General features: G+C 45.9%; 1 protein-coding gene across 1 annotated transcript in view; it reads left to right on the plus strand.

Moving 5' to 3' along the window:
• LOC142568343 (putative phospholipase B-like 2) overlaps positions 1-23,447 on the plus strand; it is a 57,654-nt gene that overhangs the window by 21,341 nt on the left and 12,866 nt on the right. The window contains exons 3-7 of the mRNA XM_075678348.1: positions 1,402-1,648; positions 3,354-3,451; positions 4,892-5,117; positions 15,156-15,245; positions 17,720-17,880. Of these exons, the coding sequence (XP_075534463.1) occupies positions 1,402-1,648; positions 3,354-3,451; positions 4,892-5,117; positions 15,156-15,245; positions 17,720-17,880 (822 nt within the window). The remainder of the gene's footprint in view (positions 1-1,401; positions 1,649-3,353; positions 3,452-4,891; positions 5,118-15,155; positions 15,246-17,719; positions 17,881-23,447) is intronic.

The following is a 23,447-nucleotide window of genomic DNA, read 5'->3' on the forward strand; positions in this document are numbered from 1 at the left end:
ATACGCACACTGCTCGGTATCCTACACCGGTGAGACAAGACTTTCCGGAGAGGTTGCGCTCAAGTGAACGCGTTGCAATCCGTCGAGTCCCAACAGTGATGGCAGCGAGCGACCATTGTTTCTTTTTCTCGTCTGCCAGCCAGAAAATGTCCAAAACTCTGCCAGGCGAAAATCCTCTCGGCCAGAAAAAGACGAAGGCGCAGCCAAGTGCACCGCGCGGTGGTCGGGGCAACACGAGAAAAACGCATGCGAGAAAAACGCCAGCTGGCTCTGGCAGCCCGCGGTTAGCGAGAACAAGAAAATTGAAGAGGCACAATGTGTCCTCGCGAATAAAAGTCAAAGTAGGAAAATAAATAATAACGTAGTTACCTTTGCTGAATTTAGTGTCTTGACATGGATGCTTTGGCTCAGGTGAAAAAAATGTTGGTGTTCTTCTTTGTGACATAACGGCACAAATGAACCACCACAACGCTTCGTCTCATCAGACCTCGCTGCGTGCTTTGTCAACTTGTCTGATACTGTGTTGATTTGGTTTCACTGGTTGTATGTTGCGATGTACGACTTTAGAAAAGTCAATGCGCCTTTGGCGTCAAATGTTTATAAGAACATGAAACCCATAAAGTTCTAGAATTGAAAATTTAAAGCATGGAAATCTCAATGCACCTTTCGCATCAAAAGTTTATGAGGACTTTATGCCCAAAAAGTTTCCGAATCAAAATCCATGCGCTCCGTAGATACCGCGGCCTCCGCGAGATGCCGCGACGAGCTTGCTCGCCATCAAAACACTTTCGAAACTTTGCGCTCGGATGAGGCTTCTTGCGTTGTGTGACTCCCGGTGCACGGGCGTCACCGCGAAATCCAGCCCGAGTTCGCAATGTTCGTGCCGAAATGTCTGTTCGAGCGCAAAAAAAAAGGCATTCTAAACGAAATCCAGAATGATTTCCGGCGCCTGGAGTTGTTTGGGTCGGCGGTGCAGGACAGCACGAAAATATTTCGGCGGGGGGGGGGGGTGAAGCCTCATAAGCCCCCCCCCCCCTGGTTACGCCCCTGATTTGAGATATATTCAAAACTGTGTTTCCTCACGTTCATCTGGTTCAGATTGGTTGAGATTGAACGATGCGTAACACCGTCAAAGACCTTCCTTATGTCTAGCGCTAGTATCGTCCGTGTGGCTCTGATAGGGCCTGGCTGCAGGATGTCGTGTAGCATTGGATACTGTGGCGCGCTCCCTAAACTTCTGAAGCACCATGAGCGTCAAATCTCGCAGGTTACACCTTTCCAATTTTCTATTACATATTTGTTCTACGTCATTTGGTCTATGTTATAACCTCAGTGCCTTTTTTCCTGTTCACGGATATTGGGTTCTGCGTCACTCGCTAACCTGCTGGCTCTTTCGTGTAGCTGGTCTTACCTACAGGTCGAGTCCAATCCGTACGTGCCTGACGAACTGCAAGCATACGCAGCTGGGGCCCTGGAGGCCTACCTGACTCGACAGCTAATGGAGAACCAGTGGGAGAACCTGTTCTCACGCTACTGCGAAAACCAGACCCAGTACTGCAGCAGGCTCGATAATTTCATCGCCAAGAACCTCGCGTATTCGCGCGAACAGGAGCACCGCTTCAAGTACAGCGATCCTTATTGGAACATGGTACGAATGGTCAACATTTTGCAACAAGCCAGCTTTGACCTGAATAAGAACAGGTGGCATCGAGCAGTCCCCTCGTCGCTATCAGTTCAAACGGGCTCTAAAAACGCTTTCCAAGACGAGAGATACATATTCTTCTTTGCTCAATTAGGCGGTCTTGGATGTCTGACCACTCGGCGCGGTTGTTAAATGGTAGTTAGGCTGATCACTGTACTTTGCTCTTTTTGGAAAATTGCAGTCCATTCTCGCCAAAAAATAACCAAACCCCTCAAATGCAAAGGGAGTGCAAGTTGTTGCGTCTTAGAATTCTTGTAGGGTGAGCTCGGTCACACCAACACAATGGTCAATGAGTGCATATTTACCAATCGACCACCTATCGTCTTATTCACCAGTGTCTGCAGTTGTAGTCATCAGCTTTCGATATAATATTCATAGAAAACTGGTTCTGTAGGATTCTGTGCCATTAGATGTGATTCTTAATATGTAGAACTCGCTTTAATACGGTGAATGCTTTACTTAATTGAGTGCATGATGTTAAAGACTTATCGTTCGGAAAGTGCTAGAGAATATCTGATAATCAATACAAAATAAGGTAATAAAGGTTTTGGCTTTCATGCTTCGATTCCGAGCTGTCAACCACTCATATTGGTGATTTCTCACTTCCGCTCAAAACGACGAGCCATTTCACTTTTTCACCGCTGGCTTTCCTGTAACATTCATGTGGAGTGCCGTAAAGTATGTTAGAATAATCGGGCAATTATTAATGGACTCTACCAAAGAAATATTGATCATTCAGGCGTTATGCCATATTTCTCAGAGTTTAACAAAAAGACTTGCGTTCAGCTTCATGATTGCGTTACTTCTCGTTAAGAAGGAATATACATACAACAGTTTATAACGGCTAATAGATCTGTGATACTTTGGGCAAAATACGTGATAACATTAATTTAAAACTGTTAAACAAATGTCATAATTTTAGGTCGGTTTAAAGTTTATAAGGTTACCATGACTTTTTATGTAAGTACAGGTCCAGCAGGGAAAGAAGAAAATCAAACCTTTAAATAATTCAGGTGAGATAATATCACACATTTGGGGAGAAGTGTGATTTTCTAGATAAAAGATGCTAAACTGAAACGAAAAAGGCGTTTCTCAGGTGTTCAATACCTTCCATTTAGTGTCTTTCCCAATGCGCTTGTTGAGCTACCGTGTTTTGTTTTACTTTCTCCGCGTCTAATGAGCCTCACAACAACAGCCCTTTGTCATGCGAATACTTTTTTCCGTCTAATATGGTATTATAAAAAAAAGAACTTGAATATTACGGGGCTTCCAAAGCACCTAATGTGTTACATTCTGTCGCGGCTGTAATGCGTATATAGCAACAGAATTTGTTGTTGCAGAGAACGCGTGGTGTGATTCGCAAAAGTCGAATTTTAATGCGTGGCTCAGTTGTGGTCCTTTCCAGTACTGTCCGATAGTACAAGCACAGATTAAGGAGCAAAGCTGCGCCACATGCAATTAGAGCCGCCAATAGAGAAACACCCGCCTATTACCCAATACAGTTTTTTCAAACGTTTATCCCAGACTGGAACACACGCTCTGCGTCGTGAGAAAAATCACAAATGGGGAGGTAGCCCACTGGCTCGCACGACACACAGCAAACAGTGTTAACTACTAGGAGCGCCCATTAACCCTCTTTCGTCCACCACAGGTGCACCTGCTAATGAAACAGCTGTCCGGACTAAGCGATGTCTTCGAGAATGAGACGCTGGACTATTCCCACGAACCGGAGAATGTCACGCGAGCAATGTAAGTTATTGATTATGAGTACTTTCCTGCTCATTGTACGATTAATTGTTTATTTTTCTTCAAACACTGTACCATATAATTTGAAACTTTACTCCAAAACAAAAACAAAGGACATAGTTCTACGAGAAGAATCTACCATACGAGTTGTGTAACGTACGGCCTGATGTATACACCTCATACTCCGACTTTCCTTTGCGATCGTTGGAGCTACCTATGGAGTATGCGTTCCGTTTTCCCATACATGCCCTAGATTTGCGCACATGCCTATCAGCTACCATTGCCTCTAGCAGCGACCACCTGATAGTAACCGCCGTATTGAGATTTCTATAATAGCTGTTATAGAGATAACGGCACCATCTAATTAACGGCTGGTCTAGTATGAATGCGAAATGACAGGTCATGAGAGGATTGGATAAGAGATGGTGGAGGCAATTTTAAAGTGATCGTTTGGTGTATGAAGTTGTGAATGTTGCTCAAGGGTTCAGAAACACTGACAACTCAAGGCGTTTGAAAGTCAATGTTGTGCGCCTGCTATAATTCAAATCTTACTCCTACCGCCTCAGTAGCTCTACTGAAGCTTCCTGGCTCGACGAAGAGCAGGAGGAAGTTTCTAATGGTACCACTAGCGGCTCCACTGCTGCGGCTGGAAGTTTCTCGTGTTCCACACAAGTGGAGCTCGGTGCGCCCGCATCAGGCCTAGCAAACTGGGTCACGGCGACGGGCACCGATGTTCGGTTTCAGAGAGTCCTAGTGACTAAACGGACTCGCTAAATGCAAACACATGTACAGTTGCGAAATTTCTACCATAGAGGGTCCACAAGCTTATCACGAAGAAAAGTAAGGGAGCCTGAGGGAGCTATTGGAACTACAGAATGTCCTTGACGTGTTTGAGGCTGATAAAAGTATTAGTGCATGTTCGTTGTTTCTTTTTTTTCCCAAAACAGAGCGTAGCTAGTTGGCCAAATTTCCTGGAGCCGAAATTCCGGTACATATTCGTGCGAATAAAAGAGTCAATAACTCTCAACAATGCTGCTCGCAGTGGATAAACTTTGCGACAGCTACCCGGCCTCACTCGTGAAGTTCATTGTGTCGTTGCCAAACGCACATATCGCTTTAAGTAAAAAGAGCAACATGCACCGTTGTATTCTTCTGTTGCCATACTGAAGTGCATGTATCGCTGAACGCCGATATGTTCACGTTGATACCCGCACATTTGAAGGATAACATGAGTTCTTTTCCTTGAGCCAATTTTTCCGTTGAGGTGAGGACAGTAAAAAAGCGAGAAGAAAAAAAGAACACCTTCAAAAGTTGACCCCACCACATTACAAATTATATGAAAGAAAAGCGTGAGAATATTCACAGGGCTGTGGTGATCACTTTTCGTCGTTATCTGCCTTTTGCAATATTAATCTCTCGCTGTGCAACCCTGGCAACATCCAGCTACTTCAGTCTGGTGGGAGATCTCTTCGACCTGGAGATGGCCTTGGAGCGGAAGAAGGACTTCAACTCTATCGCCCAGATCCTGGCCTGCTCAGCTCTGGTCAAAGTGGTGGGCGACTTTGAGGACATCTACATTTCCCATGACACCTGGTTCCTGTATCGTGGAATGCTGCGTATACAAAAGAAGTACATCTTCCCCTGGCACGAAACGGCTCTTCACACCGGCGTCGGTAAGCTCGTTTTGGGCGCAAGGGACACTACTGGAAGCATCGGCCTTGCAAGTGTTCTTTAGTAGAAAGTTTTATCATGTGACCTATCTTCGCCGCGGCGATTTTATGCCGCGATTGAGAGGGTTTACAGTAGACTTAGGTTATTTTGACCCTGACGACACCGGCGACATTGATCGAATCATTCGGCGGTTGGAATAAACAAGATGCAGAAAAACACCAAAACACACCCCTGATTCATTTGGCAGTACTTGCCCTTTTCTAACACGCCCCCGAATCAAACGCTTGCCCACTTTCTACGTGCTCAAAGTAGAAAACTAACGTAGGAAGGACATTCAATCTCCTAAACAAAGTAGAAATCTAACACGCACCCATTATTTTCAGCAAGAATTCTTGCACACAGGCGGCCGGTTTTCTAAAGTCAGCTTTGCTACATAGTTTTCAAAGTCAGCTCCCCCGCTACACCTTTTGATTTTTTTAACAAATATTTAATGCGGAGGCGGTTTTCGTTTCGTGCCCGATTGTATCGCGAAGGCAATATTCGACCGAATTTTCTTTAAACGAAAAGAAATGGGCGCTTTAGAATCAGGTGAATGCCGTAATGAGACATTGTGAGGTACGTTTATTGCTTGAATATCCTCCTATGGCGGGCGAAAATGGGCGTTTTCGAGAAAAGATGACTTATGTTCAACGGAGTCACTGTCCCCTAAGCTACGCCGGGACAGACGGTGCCACTAAAGGGGCCTCTATCGGAGTTACCATAGGGTCTGGCGCGGGCGTGCTGACGGATGAACTTCGAATTATCCTGCGAAGGCCAATTTTAGGATAAAAATAACGAAACTTCGGGCCCCAAGAAATGCATGGTCACCGGCCGGGACCTTCGGTCGGTGCCAATGAATCTTAAAAAAAATCGAATTAAAGAAATAAATTATGGAAATTTACGCGCTAAAATCACAATCTGATTGTGAGGCACACCGTAGTGGGGCACTCCGGAATGATTTCGACCGCCAGAGATTTTTTAACGTGCACCTGAATCTAAGAACACGGATGTTTTCGCATTTCGTCCCCATCCAAACGCGGCCGCCGTGGCCAGGATTCGATCCCGTGACCTCTTGCTTAACAGCCCAGCACCACAGCCACTTAGCAACCACGGCGTGTCCCAAAAATTGAATTAGCCAGCCTACTATATTTTAAAGTGATTGTTCGTAAGCGCTGCCCACTGCCGTTGAACAGTACCGAGTGCCCTATTAGAACTGAAATATGTTGGCCGGGGGACTAGACGCTCTTCAGCCTCTAACGGAGGAATTTGCCAAACCAAGGCCGAGATCTGCTTTCTTCTTTTTTTGCCGGATGGTTCGTTGAGAATGCAGCGACAAGACCTGGTCGATGCAAAAGGTAAAAGATCCCTCCTCGAAATTTTTGTATAAGTACATTAGCACGTTGTCAAAAGTTGTCAGCGTACAAGACACAGCCAGGTTACCGTTGGTGACACTGCTTGCAGTATTAAAAAAAAAGTATTTGACGTCTTTTTTTCATTAGGAGTGCAAATGAAGAAGGCCGCGACTACTCATAATACAAGCAAGACAAAAAATTACGTGAACATCACACTACTAAAAAAATTATTTCAGCCAACCTCATTTGGTATAGTCTCGCGCTGTTTTGTTTTCTTTCTTTTGTTCTCTTTGGACACCTGCTATGATCAAAACAGCAAAGTTCGTCGTCTGGCTTATCTTGCAGTGGGGCGACTATAATCTAGACATGACTACGCGGGACGATACGCTTCTCCTGCTGGTTAATAAAGCTCCATACCCGCCGTGGTTGCTCAGTGGCTATGGTGTTGGGCTGCTGAGCACGAGGTCGCGGGAGCGAATCCCGGCCACGGCGGCCGCATTTCGATGAGGGCGAAATGCGAAAACACCCGTGTGCTTAGATTTAGGTGCACGTTAAAGAACCCCAGGTGGTCAAAATTTCCGGAGTCCTCCACTACGGCGTGCCTCATAATCAGAAAGTGGTTTTGGCACGTAAAGCCCCAAATATTATTATAATAAAGCTCCATGCTGATTTCGAAGGCGTTGCATTGTGTGGGCGATAAAACTTCTTTTTTAAATCCACTGCAGGAATCTATCCACAAATAATACTGCTGGTGAGATAGGTGAGAAAGGTACATGCAGCATAAACATAAGCAGATAATGCCACCGTATTTCATGGCTGCAGACGGTCAAATATAACGATCAGACTGTACCGAACGACGCGATACACGCGAGTGGGCCACTTGTTCGCAAGAAAGTAAATAAAAAAATAAAAACACGCATACATTCCTATGAATTCTGAACGCCTACGAGAATATTTCGTCGCTTGTCCAAATCGAGTAAACGATGTATAGATTTACGAGAGATGTATTTGTGCCACGTGCATGGCCGGCTGCATAAGTCCTGTATATGGCGCTTCGCGTATCCGACTGCTTCACTCTCGAGACTGGTACTTGTTATTAAGCATGAAATGCTTTTACCTCCCGTTGCAGGCGACTTTCAAGTGAGCTTGATCCAAAAGCCAGAGCCTTTATCCGGGCACTCACACGAGAACACCCGGGCAAGTTGCGAGAACAAAACCAGATGATCCGGGCAACCCAGTCAAGAGCACATTACATACGCTAGTTACTTCCCAAACAAGTTGCAAAAATATTGCTTCCGAGTTCTTCCTAATGTTTGTTCACGATATTACTCAAGCTGTAACTTCTAGCACGCTGAAGTTTCATTTGTCATTTTCAATAGCGACGTTCAAAAGGTAGATACAGGGCACTATACACTTGACTGTCATCGTTTGGCGCTGAGGACTCTTCACCGCCAGCGGTCCGAGAGTTCCGCGGCGCGTCAGGCGCACAGGCAGTGCCGGCAGCGTTCGAAGCACCGCGAACGGCCGTTTGACTAAGACGATGCGTGCAATGGGGCTCTGTCTGTGACAGGAAATTATTGCGTCCGCGTGGACCAGTGCACAGTATGGCGTGGTGCGGTGTGATGCGGTGGGGTGTGCCATTGCGAACGTGAACTACACCCATTTTTAAATTTTGGCTAGCATGATATGCAACCAATCTGCTTTGCCTGTAGCTATTTCATGCTTACATCTACTCTCGATTGCGGGAGAGCCAGCAATTTTTTCCCTACATGTATATGCACGCTTTAAAATTTGCCGCCGGATTTGACGACAGTATAGCTTCTTTAGAAGGTACCATGGTCTCTATTTTAGAGGCACTGAGAAACACCGGTTATTCTCGTAAGTTGTATAAAACTCTTAATCGAAACAAAGAACAAGCACTGTTGCGTAAAACAAGAACAGCCAAGCTGAATGCCGCGGGAGTGCGCTGAAAAAGTCGCAGTTTCACCCGAAAGGCGAAGCCTCGATTGCGATAGCAAGGTATAGAGACGTCAGGATAGTCGTTTTATCGGCTGTATAAATTTGTGAACGTTCACTTACTAGCTAAATTGACAAGTATAGTGTGAAGCGCGCACAGGCAAGCATAAACACATATCTCACTCGATGACCACGCGGACACTCACTGTCAGAACGCTGGAATGAGGAAGCGCAGCAGCAGCAGCGAGAAAGTTGACCTTCGTGCTGCCGCTCGCTTCAACGCGAACTAAGCGGTGAGAACACACCGCACATGAAGCTACGAACTCCCGGTGCATGTAGAATCTGTCCCCATCGCAGATCGCTTTCAAGATAGAGCCCGTGCGGCCGCGTTCAGTCATAAAAGGAACCGCAATAAAAGTAATTAGCACTCAGTCCACACTGGTTTTGGAACTTCGCAGTCTTATAGGTGTCCATGCATTCCTCTACTGCTTGAAAGGCGGGTTCTTGTGAAACATAGAAATGGTTTTTGGCATCTACAGGAAGGCACATCTTGCAAGTGACGGACGTGTAACGGGTCGTCCCAGAAGAGAACGCAAAGTAATCGCTGCAAAAACGTCGCCAGGTTCCTGTCTTGAACTATGGCAGGGAAAGAACTACCTTCCTTATGTGCTTTTTATGGGAAAAAGTGGTTTTACATTTATCTCGATGGCGGGGTTGGGGGAGCTTTGATTTTCTTGGCTTATTTTTCCAATTGAGCGTCTTCACACTGCCAGAGAAATTTATTTTTTTCGTTCCTGCAAGCATTTTGTTGCCAGCTTGGTGAACGTCTTGTAAATTTTTATTCATTGCTTTACCAGCTTTCTTCCTGCAAATGATGACGAATGTGCCGGTTTTATCTGACACCAGTAGTCTTATTTCATTTTCTTTTAAGAATTTTATTGTTGGTGTGTTGCAGTTTTTTTTTCTTTTCTTGCCAATTCCGTTCTTTATAGCACGTGATGTATTCAGAAATGCAGATTTCCGTCTCATTTTCTGGTACCTTGTTTGCAACATTATATATGATTTACGCCAGTTCAGCAGGCACTGACGGTGGCCGAACCGCATGCTTAGCACCCTTGTCTACTGGCACTAGCATAAAATCCTGAATTACCATACTGGCGAAGTTGTTTACCGATTTCAAATCGTTCACGTTGATGTATTCCCTCCTTGGTAAAGTGTTAAATAGCACCTTTCAGATGATTTCGCTCCTGGCTTCTGGTGAGGTCGCCAAGTATCTGCACATGTGCTACGCTGCTGTTTTCCTGCAGCGCTGCTACAGATATCGTCCAAATATAGATAAAAAAAATTCGCACCTGCATCCGTGCTTAAGCACGTCAGAGCTTGCACAGGCGTTTTGAAGTTGACTCCGAAGGAGCCAGGAAGCCGAACGTAAGGGTGATAAAACTAGCCAAGAAGACGTGCGAAATAAAGTACGCAAATAGATATTTAGAATCTGCAGACATCGTTATCTATAGGATACCTTTCATGTGCGACCAATCATGCTTAGGGCAGACAGGCCGCTGCATTATATCAGACTACGAGACCATACGCTGAAAAAAAAAGATATTTTCTTAAAAAAACCTATTTTCTTAAAAAAACCTATTTTCTGGCTGCTGCCTTGCCAGAAAATTTCTGAAAACCTCTGTTCTCTATTTTTACGTTTTCTGTTATTTAAGCAGTTCGTTCTGTTTGACATTAACATGAATTTTGTGTTGGAAGAGAGTTATGTGTTTTGTATCAGAGAAAAAGTGCTGCTTTCTGTTTTAATTTTTTGTGTTAATTTAGTAATATTTTCTGTTTTATTTTACAGAAGATGTATGTGGGAAACAATTATCCATTATGAGGCACAGAAAAAGCTCTGTTTTCTATTTATATTTTTCTGTTACTTCATATCCTTTTTGTGTTCCATTGTACAGAAATTTGATATGTAAAGAGAATTTCCATCGTGCTGAATAATGGGCCAACCAGGAGCGTCGCTGAATCCAACGCTTTGAAAGGGCATTTCTCTTCGAAAGCATATTTAGCGCCAGCAAACAAGGACGGAAGGGAGACGACAACACAATATGCTTATATGCTTTCAATTTACCAACGCGCCCAACAAATGGCAATGCTACATTTCTCTTCATCAGGGCCGTTGCCGCCCTCACGTATGAAAATTGGAGGGTCCATATAATTGCTATATACCGCAATAAAAGGAAGCACGCGACCGCGCTGAAGCAGACGGTCCGTCACGTGATCCAACTTTGCACGTCATTCAAGCGCTGGCAAGAGGCAGTGCGAAGCATGTCCTCAACCCAAATTCGCCGCACTCGTCGCACAACCATCGGACATCGCGCGCTAGTGCGTTTAAGGTACGCTACAACGGTTTTTCGTTGCTCCACCGATCCCATCACGCACGCCCTCTCAGGAAACACGGTCGCGCTCCATACTGTGTACACACACTGTTTACTTAATTTTACGAGGGGCGCTCTTGTTACCTTGTGAGAAATCAATTAGTTGCTGCTTTGACAGCAGTGGGGGCAAACCAATCGAGTAAACTATTGTCTTTAGATTGGACTGAGAGATTGAACGTCCGGAAACTGCGTAGTTTGTCTTGAGGGACTATGTAGCTTCTTTTTTTTTGGGGGGGGGGAGGGGATAATTTTAATTACCGAGGATTCCTCGACAGGCATGTAAGTCTAAGTACACAAGCGTTTTTGCATTCTGACTCCATCGAAATGCGTCTGCCATGGTCGAGATTCAAACCCACAACATCGTGCTCAGCAGGAGAACGCCAAGAGGCACTAAGCCACCGCGGCGGGTAAACGATCGTGTGAACGTGTAGGAAGATCTTGGAGCGTCTTGAAAAGCACCTTTTCCAGGTAACTCGATCACTTGGCCTGCTCCTTATATTCAATGCTACATCTCAAGGAACCATCTGTTTTGACACAGCTCAATCCTGTATTGTCATTCCAGTCCCTGCAGTCAGTGCCTAACTATACAGAGGTTTCCCGTTTTTCTGGTTTAACAAAACACAATGGCAGAATCTCTTCGCGAGGAAAAAAAATCGACTTCCGATGGAATAAAATGAATCAGCCAAGCACTTGCATGCGAGCCATTACGAAAGCACCACCTCTTTGGAACACCGACCCTACTTCCATTTTGTGGAAGCGCACGAAGGGCTACGTTTAATTACCAAGTGCTCTCATGGGCACCATAGAAAAATGTAAAATTTTAAATGCTAAAAGCATTTTTTTAAGAAACATACATTGCCCTATAATACACGCGGCCCAATTATAGGTAATGAAGCACCTAAATAAGGCCTTACCTTAAAAAGATTTTCCCAATTTTGGCACATTTCATCTTTAAAAACCCCATTTATTGCAATGTTTTATTTGGTAGAGCGCGCTTAAGATTTACTGATAGAAAAGTTGCATCTGACAACTAAATAAACCGCAGTTTTCCACAAAAGATAAAGCACTGATAGCAATTTAACTACACAACTACAAAAAGCAAGGTGCGCAGTTTTTTTTATCGGCCGCGTGTATGGCAATAAACATTCGTTCACAAATTAAATTAAAAGGCATGGTACCACACGCGTACAGACAAACGTGAACAGATCTCACTCGATGACTGCGAACCCCCACTGTTACAACGCTGGCGTGATAAAAACTTCTCGCTTCAGCGCGTCTTCGAAACTTGAGATTACGCGACCTCCAGGGCACACAGCGCACATGCAGCCGCTAGCCATCACGGCTCGCCCAGTGTCTGCACCCGCCTTATATTACATCCAAGATAGGGCGCGGGTGGCGTACGCGCCCAGCTGCGCGAAGAGCCATGTACAGCCACGGCCGGGCTCGCGGAGAAGACGCGTGCTCACCTGCACGCCCGAGCGCGTGCTTCATCATGGTAGAGTCTTTCGCATAACTTTTCACATAGCCTTTTTCATAAAGGCTTTACCTTCGAGTAAGATCTATATGCGTAAATTTTCGTTGCGATTAACGCCACCTTCACCATTGCATACACTCACAAATTCACTAATCACACATCCAGCGGCTTATAGCACTAAAAAAAAAAACACTTCTGAACGACTGTGACGAAGCCGCTGCAGAAATTAGCCGCCTTTAGTAGCAATAATGAGCACGGAATGGACAATTTGCAAAAATGAAGGCTGTTTTCTAGCCAAATACCTTCATGCAGTGACAGCAATTATCTGTCTGAATGTGGTCCTACGGGGGAGAAATGTAGGCACTAAGGCTTAATTTCCGCAAATTAATCGGAAAATTTTATTTCTTATAACATGAAAAACGCGCAACAAATTTTCTTGTGATGGTGTAGCTCAGAAATATGCTACGCATCCTCCCTCTTTCGTTATGCGTCCTGTTTGTATGCTCTTATGACCTGCCATCCCAATCTAATTGTCGAAATCGCAATAGTGCAAGCGCAGCGTAAAGTCGGGAATGCGTATTAAGACAATTCAGTCTGCTCGGCTTGCAAACGCTTTGTTCAGTTAACAAGACTGACAAGCTTTTGACATGGCCATTGCAGTCTCACGGATGGTCTTAGCAGGCGCGGGCTTTTTTTTTCTTGTAACAATTGTCACAAAACATAGTCACGCTTAACACCGCAAAATAACGCGAAAAAGGAGCAATATAAAGAAGGTATGCGACCCAAATCTTAGGTGTCTCTTAGTGGCACTTGCACCTGAGCGTTGACGTTCGTTAGGTTACCTTTAGGCGAGCGCAACGCACGAACCGAACTCAGATGCAAATTTTTCCAATTAGCCGGTTAAATATCATGCCACTTTCTTCTGTGTGACGTCTCATTACTGACGTCATACTACCGCTTTGTAACTCCGGGTTTCTAGAAATTTCGCCAAAGTAGTGCTCACGTGGCGGGTCTCTAAAGCCTACGCTTCTGTGCTTTGCTGTGCGGTAATCAGTAATTTCTAATTATTTATCATTATTCCAGACACTTTATTAACTCATCTTGTAACTAAACTGATGCTGTGATATCATATCTATAATGAAACCCATGAATTTGGTACTGTGCTATTGTTTTCAATTTTTTTTTTCTGATTTATATTGAATTTCCTCCCCGGTCGTCTCAGTAGGTAAACCGGAAGTGCTGCGCCAGAAACAAGAGTGTCACTCGATGCTCGTGCCACTAAAAAAAGACAGAACACCTATTACGCTGTCTTCCCTGAAACATCGATTTGTAATGTTAGCGAAACCATGCTCTAAATGCGTTCTAGCTCCGAATGTAAGCGTCAGTGAATGCGCCATAGCGCTTTCAGAATGAGGCAAAATTGGGGACGGGAAATCCGGCTTTCAGCTTTTTCTTGCGTTCGCGTGTCATTCCGTGCAAGTCCTCGTGCACCATATGTTTCCGAACGAGATTACAAATTCTTTACGAATTTTCTGAGTACAAATTTACTGCTTGTGCTAATCGGCCAGTGGGTCGCCTTAAAGAAACGCTGGTGCTGCACAAAGAAGAAAGCTGGAAATAATTCCGTCTAATATTACTGCCAGTAATTAGTGTAATATTCCGCGTGTATATTAAGCTTTAAAAATAATCTAGCTCATATCTTACAATGTCCTTACCGTCTCCGTCTTATTGCACGCACTATATTCCTAAAGAGCTAGCGTACTTTAAAAATGCGGCAAACCGCCGCGGCATGCTGCAGACTATTATGTTTCGTGACTACGATGGGCACCCGATGCATACGTCCCTGAGGAGCACGCAGGCTTTGCCTGATCTGAACGGCCGCCCATAGGGACAACTAACTCTTGGGACAATGCGCTCCTTTTGCCGAAGAAGGTTTTCTTCCGGTTTCACCGTTGTAATTTAAGGCGGACGTAAATGCGCGCTAGCAAAAGCACATTAATAAGCGACAACCTTGTCACCTGTTTCGGAGCAGACAGTTCTGGGCCAGTGCTTCCGAAGTAACTCCGAGCATATGGCTATAATATTGGCGCTCTTCAAGTTCTCGGGGTCTGCGTGTCTACACAGTAGATTTTGAAAACACTGCCTGCAAATGCCGCTCGATTGATGCGCGGGTTACATCGTTTGTGGTAATTTATTATTTTACCCGCCTTACCTTCACCATCGTCTAGGGTAGCCAATCAGAGCTACCTCTGATTCTACCTCTACATCCTTTCTCTCTGTCTTGTCTGTAAAACCTCACGTCATTCTCACGTGCTATGATTAGCGCGTAATAAACGACAAACGTTTTATAAAATGAGTCCGTAATAATGGACACCGAAGTAACCCGTCATCGTACCCGAATCAGAACACTTGACTAATAGGCGCTTTTTAACCTTAAGCAATGGAAGTATTCCACATATTAAGCTGAGTCGTTAGTTCGATTTATGCCTTCGCCACAAGCGATGCGTGTTGATGCGGATGGCTCGCAGAAGCACATAGTTGGTGGCTCGTCGGAGTATGGCTAAGTTAACAATTCAATGCTTTCACTATAGGAGCCTTTTATGCGGTCGTTCTTCTGCTTCAGTTCGGCATGCACCGTGTGCCTTTGTGCTTTCGTCCGTGCCAACTTCTCGTGCATTGAATACGGAAGTATTCAGGAAAATGCACTGAAAATGGCGCGAGGTTGCACTACTTCTGCGGGTGCAACGGGGCTTGCCACACGAATTCACGCCCTCGTTTCAGAGCACATCATCCCGGGTCACACGATCACCATGTCGTCCTACGCTGGAAAGCTGGTCTCGTGGGACAACTTCTACCTTACGTCGGCGGGACTGGTGAGCTGATTTCGCACTAGCGGGAGCCAACCCATCAGAAATGCAAAAGATCGCGCGTTGATGCAGTTAGATGCGTGTGCCCTAACGTGTCTGTCTGTGCGCAACGCAGAGAGGTGGCCCGTGATGTCCACGAGAGTTGCGAGTCGCATGAGCGGGGCATGCGCAGGCACACCAGCCGCTGTTCAAACGGGCGCGTTTGTCCTTCATCCTCCTGTTATTGCAGTTCGTATAATGTACTGTTCAAATCTAATTCCTACGTTTGACGTTAGAATCGCTGTCATGATGCTATTAGGAAATTTTACCCGGTCCGTGCACGCGTATTACAGCCCACGATGTACCATTGTGTACTGGAAACGCAGACGTTCACAGCAGTGCTAGAGGCATTGTCTTCTGATGGCGACATCAACTAAAGTGCACAAATATAAGAATAATGGCCATATTCTACCTGTGTGCTTGCGCAAATGTATCGAGAGAAACAATCATATAGCGTAATGTGCATTTACTTCAAACAGAAGTGGTCCTTCGGCGACTATTCCATGTTTGATGTCATTGAGTTCTGTCTCGCCGAGTAGGGCTGAGAGGGAAGTCAAGAAGCCCCTCAATCAAAGAAAAGAAAAAGAAAAAAAAAGCATCGGAATTCTAATTTTGGGAAAAAGCAAAGCGCTTCCAAATGATGGGGGGTAGCGTGGGTGGGTGCGACAAATGGTCCGCTTCGGTCCGTTGGTAGGAAGGAGGGGGGTAGGGAGGGTAGGAACGTTTCTGTCAGTTTGCCCTCCATAAGTGTAATTCCAGGCTACGACAACGACACAGGCACGAAGATGCCTTTGATCGTCACAGGGGACTTTAACGTCGATATTTGTTTACAACAACGTGTAAATTTAAAGAAAAAATACAGTGGTATGATATTTCGCTGCTTTTCAGCGGCTGCAATTGTTGACAAAGGCGCCGAAGGACACCTCAAGCCATCATTTCAACGGCTTTGCCCTCCACCTCCTGCAACGCTGTACTGTGACGAAGCAAATAAAGCATTTGACCAATGAACCCCCAAACACACGGATTATCGATTTAATAAAGGCATCTATGGCCTCAAGTTCATATCGCCTATCAGCATGCCCCGAGACCAGTTTGCTACCACTTATCGCAATGGGGACGCAATCGAACATGTCCTTGTTAGCTGGTTGGATGCCACTAACATGCGCAAGTATGCCTCGGATCAGTCCAGCTTCAGCATCTTGCCGGTTCCTCTGCGCGCTCCTTCTTCGGGGCAAGACAAGGAGGAACCCATGCAAGCGTGTGAAATGGCTGCGCCGTCCTTCTACTGCCCTCTCCGCCGCGTTCCCAGCGGCGAGGGCGATACAAGGGGTAACGATGTAAGAGATAAGATAAACGATGTAAGAGATCCCAGATAAGCCAACCCCGCAAGAAGTCATCTAATACCCTGCCTTCAAAAAGCTGCAACTGCGTTGTCAGACGGGGCATTCACTTCTGTAGGTAATTACCGATGCCAGTTGCTGAAATATGATGCGTTGCTCTCTATTGAGAATTTTATGGAGATTTTTATTTCTCCGAGATTCTAACTGTGCATGAGCCCTCGGACGTAGAGCGGACTGCAAAGTCTGAGTGCTTGCCTTGCAGTCCTACATATAAAATCGCATATTCGTCTGAGCGTAAACATGTTCCCAAAAATTATGGTACACAGATGTGAAACACGTTCAAAAGATTACGAAGGTTCTCAATTCCCTTCAATTAAATGATAAGCATAATGTACGTCATTCTTTTGTTTATTTCACCTTGAAGTTCTCTCTGGGAAAACGTTATAGAATTTCCCTGCTTTTTATACTACAACAATATTTTGTCGTCATCAGAGCAATGTTACATATTTTATTTATTCTAATTACTTGTTACCTCAAAGGTCCCTAGTCAATGAGTATTACGTGAGTTGTGGATCAATTTAACAAATGCAACGTTTGCCCTTCGCATTTAAAGAATACACCATGTAAGAAAGATGTGTTGTGAGAAAGTGCGTGCCCTCATTAAAATACAATAAGCCTGCAAATATTATATTAGCACATACGTGATAATGAAATTATTGTAACCTGCGATTTGATGTGGGTTAGTGCCCAAAATATGCAGTTCGTGGTCTAATGAACTACCGTGCATGACTCATTTTCTTCAGGGGAGCAAAGGGAAAGAAATTGCAGGGCATTCGAATAAGAGACGCCCTTCGCGATATCGATAGGAACTGGTAACATAGGTAGATCTTGGAGGCTAAAGGGTTGTATTGTGGTAGTAGCTCTTCTATTCAAGTAGTAAAATAGCAGCAGAACTTGAACAGATGTTTCGTGGGGACGAGACAAAGTGCCGCATTTCAGCTGAGACGCTTAGTACGTAGTGGCGGTCATAAGGCGTCGTGCTTTGTGGTGCATGCAACGAAGAGCGTGGTCACTCCAAGTGAGGAACTGTGGCGCTTGCAGGCCATCACGGAAACGTCAATCGTGAACGACAACGCAGATCTGTGGAAGCTTGTGGTGCCAGAGAATGGTCCTTTTACCTGGGTGAGCGCCGCTGTGGCTAGCCGCCTGGCTACCTCGGGCATCGAGTGGGCCCGTCTCATTGGCAGGGAGAACGGCGGAACGTGAGTAGAAGTACTGTCACGTCTTGTCACCCGTTCGCCGTCGGCGCGAAGTCATCGACGGGGTTCACAAGGCGGTTGATCGTTCCGTACTCAAGCGAACACAGTGAAGGGTTCAGAGTCGGGAGGAAAAAAAAGCATATGCATCGACTGACCACAACGCACAGTTAATAAAAAAATGACACAAGAACACCAACGCACATGCACTTAGCATAGATCAATGATGATGACAAAATGAATACAACGAGTGATTAACAGTTCAAAGAAAATTAACGATGGCATACACAGGGCCAGGCAGCAGTAGCAAGTCCATAAACTGTGAAGTCGACGGCGCAGTTTTCCCGAACAACGCTGGCGAGCCGATCTTGTTGAGGTGGAAGCGGTTGCTGGGCTAGGTATCCCCGGGAGTCCATATCTGATAACTTCCCTAGAGCATGCTGCGCTAACTTGAGGGGTACTACTGTGAGCTTCGTTGTAGACGTTGGTTTGTCGTCGCTTACGTCAACTAGTCACTCGGCGTTCAGACGTGGCTACGTGGCCCAGGCGATACTGTACGGCACTATAGCCCTTCGACTACTTCTCAGCAGATTATAGGCTCAGCTTCTAGACTGATTAGCAGGGTCTAAGCCCCGCGCTTAAGTAGCTTCTCCTTGCCCTAGTCCTCTCGATCGGGAAACGGCAGATGTTGGTGGCGATCCAATTAAGGTCACCCAATTATATCACGATTTCTCCCAAGGTCTTGGCCGCACCCACTTTAATCAGGGACGAGGGAACGGTGATTCCTCCCCGCTGTTAGCAGTCACGCCCTTGCATTGCACCGCAGAGATACACGCGCACACCCTTGAGCACTTGGCGGACCTCTGTTGTCTACTGACAAGCCCACAAGCAACAGCGGCAGCTGGCCATACCGCACCATACCCTCTGCCAATAAATACACTACAAGTAATTCTTGGACAAAGTATTACACACAGCATATCATACTGACCGCAAATAAAGATGGGGACAGCGGAACGACATGGGCTACTTTTGTGCTCTCTTCCGCTTTCCCCTTCTTTATTTGCGGTCGACATTATATGCAGTAAGTGCAAACTAGGCCAAACTGAAGTTTTTCTGAAGTATTACACACAGACACCGCATATTTTGGGACGTTCAGAAGGTCGTTGACCCCTCCCGTCTTAGCAACTTCCTCAGTGCACGCGCAGGGCAGAAATTGCACAGGAGTCCCTACAAAAGACTCACGGGGTGTGCGTCGTCATCTTCATAATCATCAGCCTGGTTACGCCCACTGCAGGGCAAAGGCCTCTCCCATACTTCTCCAACTACCCCGGTCATGTGCGAATTGTGGCCATGTTGTCCATGCAAACTTCTTAATCTCATCCGCCCACCTAACTTTCTGCCGACACCTGCTACGCTTCCCTTCTCTGGGAATCCAGTCCGTAACCCTTAATGACCATCGGTTAACTTCCCTCCTCATTACATGCCCTGCCCACGCCCCCATTTCTTTTTCTTGGTTTCAACTAAGATGTCATTAACTCGCGTTTGTACCGTCACCCAATCTGTTGTCATCTTATCCAACCTTAACGTTACACCCATCATTCTTCTTTCCATAACTCGTTGTGTCGTCCTCAATTTAAGTAGAACCTTTTTCGTAAGCCTCCAGGTTTCTGCCGCGTACGTGAGTACTGGTAAGACACAGCTGTTATACACTTTTCTCTTGAGAGATAATGGCAACCTGCTGTTCATGATCTGAGAATGCCTGCCAAACGCACTCCAGCCCATTCTTATTATTCTGATTATTTCAGTCTCATGATCCGGATCCGCGGTCACTATCTGCCCTAAGTCGATGTATTCCCTTACCACTTCTAGTGCCTCGCTACCTATCGTAAACTGCTGTTCTCTTCCGAGACTGTTAAACATTACTTTAGTTTTCTGCAGATTAATTTTTAGACCCACCCTTCTGCTTTGCCTGTCCAGGTCAGTGAGCATGCATTGCAATTGGTCCCCTCAGTTGCTAAGCAAGGCAATATCATCAGCGAATCGCAAGGTAGTAAGGTATTCTCATTTAACTCTTATCCCCAATTCTTCCCAATCCAGGTCTCTGAATACCCCCGGTAAACACGCTATGAATAGCATTGGAGAGATGGTATCTCCCTGCCTGACGCCCTTCTTTATGGATTTTGTTGCTTTCTTTGTGGAGGACTACGGTGGCAGTGGAGCCGCTACAGATATCGTTCAGTATTTTTACATACGGCTTGTCCACACCGTGATTCTGTAATGCCTGCATGACTGCTGAGGTTTCGACTGAATCAAACACTTTCTCGTTATCAATGAAAGCTATATATAAGGGTTGCTTAAATTCCGCACATTTCTCTATCACCTGATTGATAGTGTGAATAAGGTATATTGTTGAGTAGCTTTTGCGAAATCCTGCCTGGTCCTTTTGTTTACAGAAGTCTAAGGTGTTCCTGATTCTATTTGCGATCACCTTAGTGTATACATACTTTGTAGGTAACGGACAGTAAGCTGATCAGTCTATAACTTTTCAAGTCTTTGGCGCCCCCTTTCTTATGTATTAAGATTATGTTGGCGTTCTTCCAAGATTCCGGTACGCTCGAAGTCATGAGGCATTGCGTATAGAGGGTGGCCAGTTTTTCTAGAACAATCTGCCCAACATCCTTCAACAAATCTGTTGTTACGTGATCCTCCCCAGCTGCCTTCCCCCTTTGCATGTGCTCCAACTTTCCTTCTTCCTGCGTTACTTGTGGGATTTCAAATTCCTCTAGACTATTCTTGCTTCCATTACCGTCGTGGGTGCCACTGGTACTGAACAAATCTCTATAGAACTCCTTAGCCATTTGAACTACCTCATCCATATTAGTAGTGATAGTGCCGGCTTTGTCTGTTAACGCATAGATCTGAACTTTGCCTTTCACAACAAGACCTGCCACCCTCTCGTTAATGCTACAGAATTCCTGTATGTTACCAGCTTTATCCTTATTAATCAGGAATCCGACTCCTGCTTCTCGTCTCTCCGCTAAGCCCCGGTAGCACAGGACGTGCCCGCTTTTTAGCACTGTATGTGCTTCTTTTGTCCTCCTAACCTCACTGAGCCCTATCATATCTCAATTACTGCCCGCTAATTCCTCCAATAGCACTGCGAGACTCGCCTCACTAGATAAAGTTCTAGCATTAAATGTTGCCAGGCTCAGATTCGAATGGTGGCCTGTTCGGACCTAGAGATTCTTAGCACCCTCTGCTGCGCCACAGGATTGACCACCGCCATGGTCAGTTGCTTCGCAGCTGCTGGGGACTGAGGGCCGGGGTTTGATGGTTGTATTCATATAGGAGGTTGTGGCCAAGTACTGCACCAGGGTGGCCAATCGTGCTCTGGTGAGGGAGTGCGTTACCGATTCTGGTCACCGGGATCAGGCCACACTCCAGGCCTGTTTATGCAATATTATGAACACGCGTATTTTTTTTATCCGGTGGGAATTGCGCGGCACGGGGATTCGAACCACGGTCCTCTTGCATGCGAGGCGGATGCTCTACCTCTACGTCACCACTGCAACTCAAGGTAGCGCCAAAAAAAGAAAAAAATATCTCTAAGCCTCCCCCGAGTTACTGGCGGTTCCCTGACTCGAAACCGCAGTATGGCAAGTACACGCTGCGTTGACGTTATACATATAGGCAGAGTCGCTTTTTGGACTCGAGATATTATGGGTCATTACATGGCGGAATCCATCAATACGTATACAAGATCTATCCGCTTGAAAGAAGGACGTGGATAGAGCGCTGTCGCTTGAGACTAAGAGGATGTTGCGTTGCTAAGACAGTAACGGATATTGCGGATGCTGATAAGAAGGTAGTTGCCACTTGGCGGTGAGAGTATGCTGGAAGTTCGATACACCAGACGTCTAGGTAATAAAGTTGCAGTTTCGCCCAAAAGACGAAGCATCGATAGCGATAGCAAATTATTGTACGGGTATACGAAGACAGTTTTATCGACCGTATCAATTTGTAAACATATATGCATACTAAAAATTAATCTGCAGAAAACTAAAGTAATGCTTAACAGTCTCGGGAGAGAACAGCAATTTACAATAGGCAGCGAGGCACTGGAAGTCGTAAGGGAATACATCTACTTAGGGCAGGTAGTGACGGCGGATCCGGATCATGAGACGGAAATAATCAGAAGAATAAGAATGGGCTGGGGTGCGTTTGGCAGGCATTCCCAAATCATGAACAGCAGGTTGCCAGTATCCCTCAAGAGAAAAGTATATAATAGCTGTGTCTTACCAGTACTCACCTACGGGGCAGAAACCTGGAGGCTTACTAAAAGGGTTCTACTGAAATTGAGGACGACACAACGAGCTATGGAAAGAAGAATGATAGGTGTAACGTTAAGGGATAAGAAAAGAGCAGATTGGGTGAGGGAACAAACGCGAGTTAATGACATCTTAGTTGAAATCAAGAAAAAGAAATGGGCATGGGCAGGACATGTAATGAGGAGGGAAGATAACCGATGGTCATTAAGGGTTACGGACTGGATCCCAAGGGAAGGGAAGCGTAGCAGGGGGCGGCAGAAAGTTAGGTGGGCGGATGAGATTAAGAAGTTTGCAGGGACGGCATGGCCACAATTAGTACATGACCGGGGTTGTTGGAGAAGCATGGGAGAGGCCTTTGCCCTGCAGTGGGCGTAACCAGGCTGATGATGATGATGATTATGATGCATACTAACTAAATTAACAAGCGTGGTGTCACTCACGCAAAAGCAAACATGAACACATCTCACTCGATAACCGCAGAAACACGTTGCTAAAATGCCGCAATGAGGAAACGCGGCAGCAGCAGCGAGCGAATGGACCATCGGGCTGCCGCTCGCATGAACGCGAACTAAGTCGCGAAAACACGCCCCAACGCGGATTCTGTACCCGTCGCAGATGGCTTTCAACATACAGCGGCCCGGCCGGGCACGCGCGGCCACTCGGGCAGCCTAGAGTAGAAGAGTAGCATATAGGGTTCAGAAACGGCCGATCAAATTTTTTGTGGCAACATACTTGCTGCGTTTCAATTTTTTCGGTGTTTAAAATGATCCCACGAAATATGAAATACAGCCACGTGATTGCGCTCGTGCGGTATCGTATTGCAGCGCTCCCTACCGTGCGTCGAGCCCATCACTTATCGGAGACGACGGCCCTTCTTTTATGTGTGCCATCGCCAAAGATGCTCACGCATTGTGAAGCCGATGCCTAGAGCCGCTCACTTCGCTACGGTCCACGCGCGCGGTTCGTTCGCATGAAGCGCGGTTGAGAGCGCTGCATTGCGATAACGCATAGGGTGCCTCAATGTAGCCCGCCGCCGTACAGGGTGTAAACACTGCCTTCGTGACCGACATATTGGGGCGAGCGCAGATACGGTGATCAATGGAGCGTCGGCCAATATTTTAACGCGACAGCGTTAAGGAGCTCGTGTCGCAGAAAAGCCGGTGTCGTCGGCGTCGGTGTCGGCGGCGTTGGCCGTGAGCGATAAATCCCAGCAGGCACTTCATGAACAAAAAACAACTTGCAAGA

This window comes from Dermacentor variabilis, unplaced genomic scaffold (genome assembly GCF_050947875.1).
Source record: "Dermacentor variabilis isolate Ectoservices unplaced genomic scaffold, ASM5094787v1 scaffold_18, whole genome shotgun sequence".
NCBI lineage: Eukaryota > Metazoa > Arthropoda > Arachnida > Ixodida > Ixodidae > Dermacentor > Dermacentor variabilis.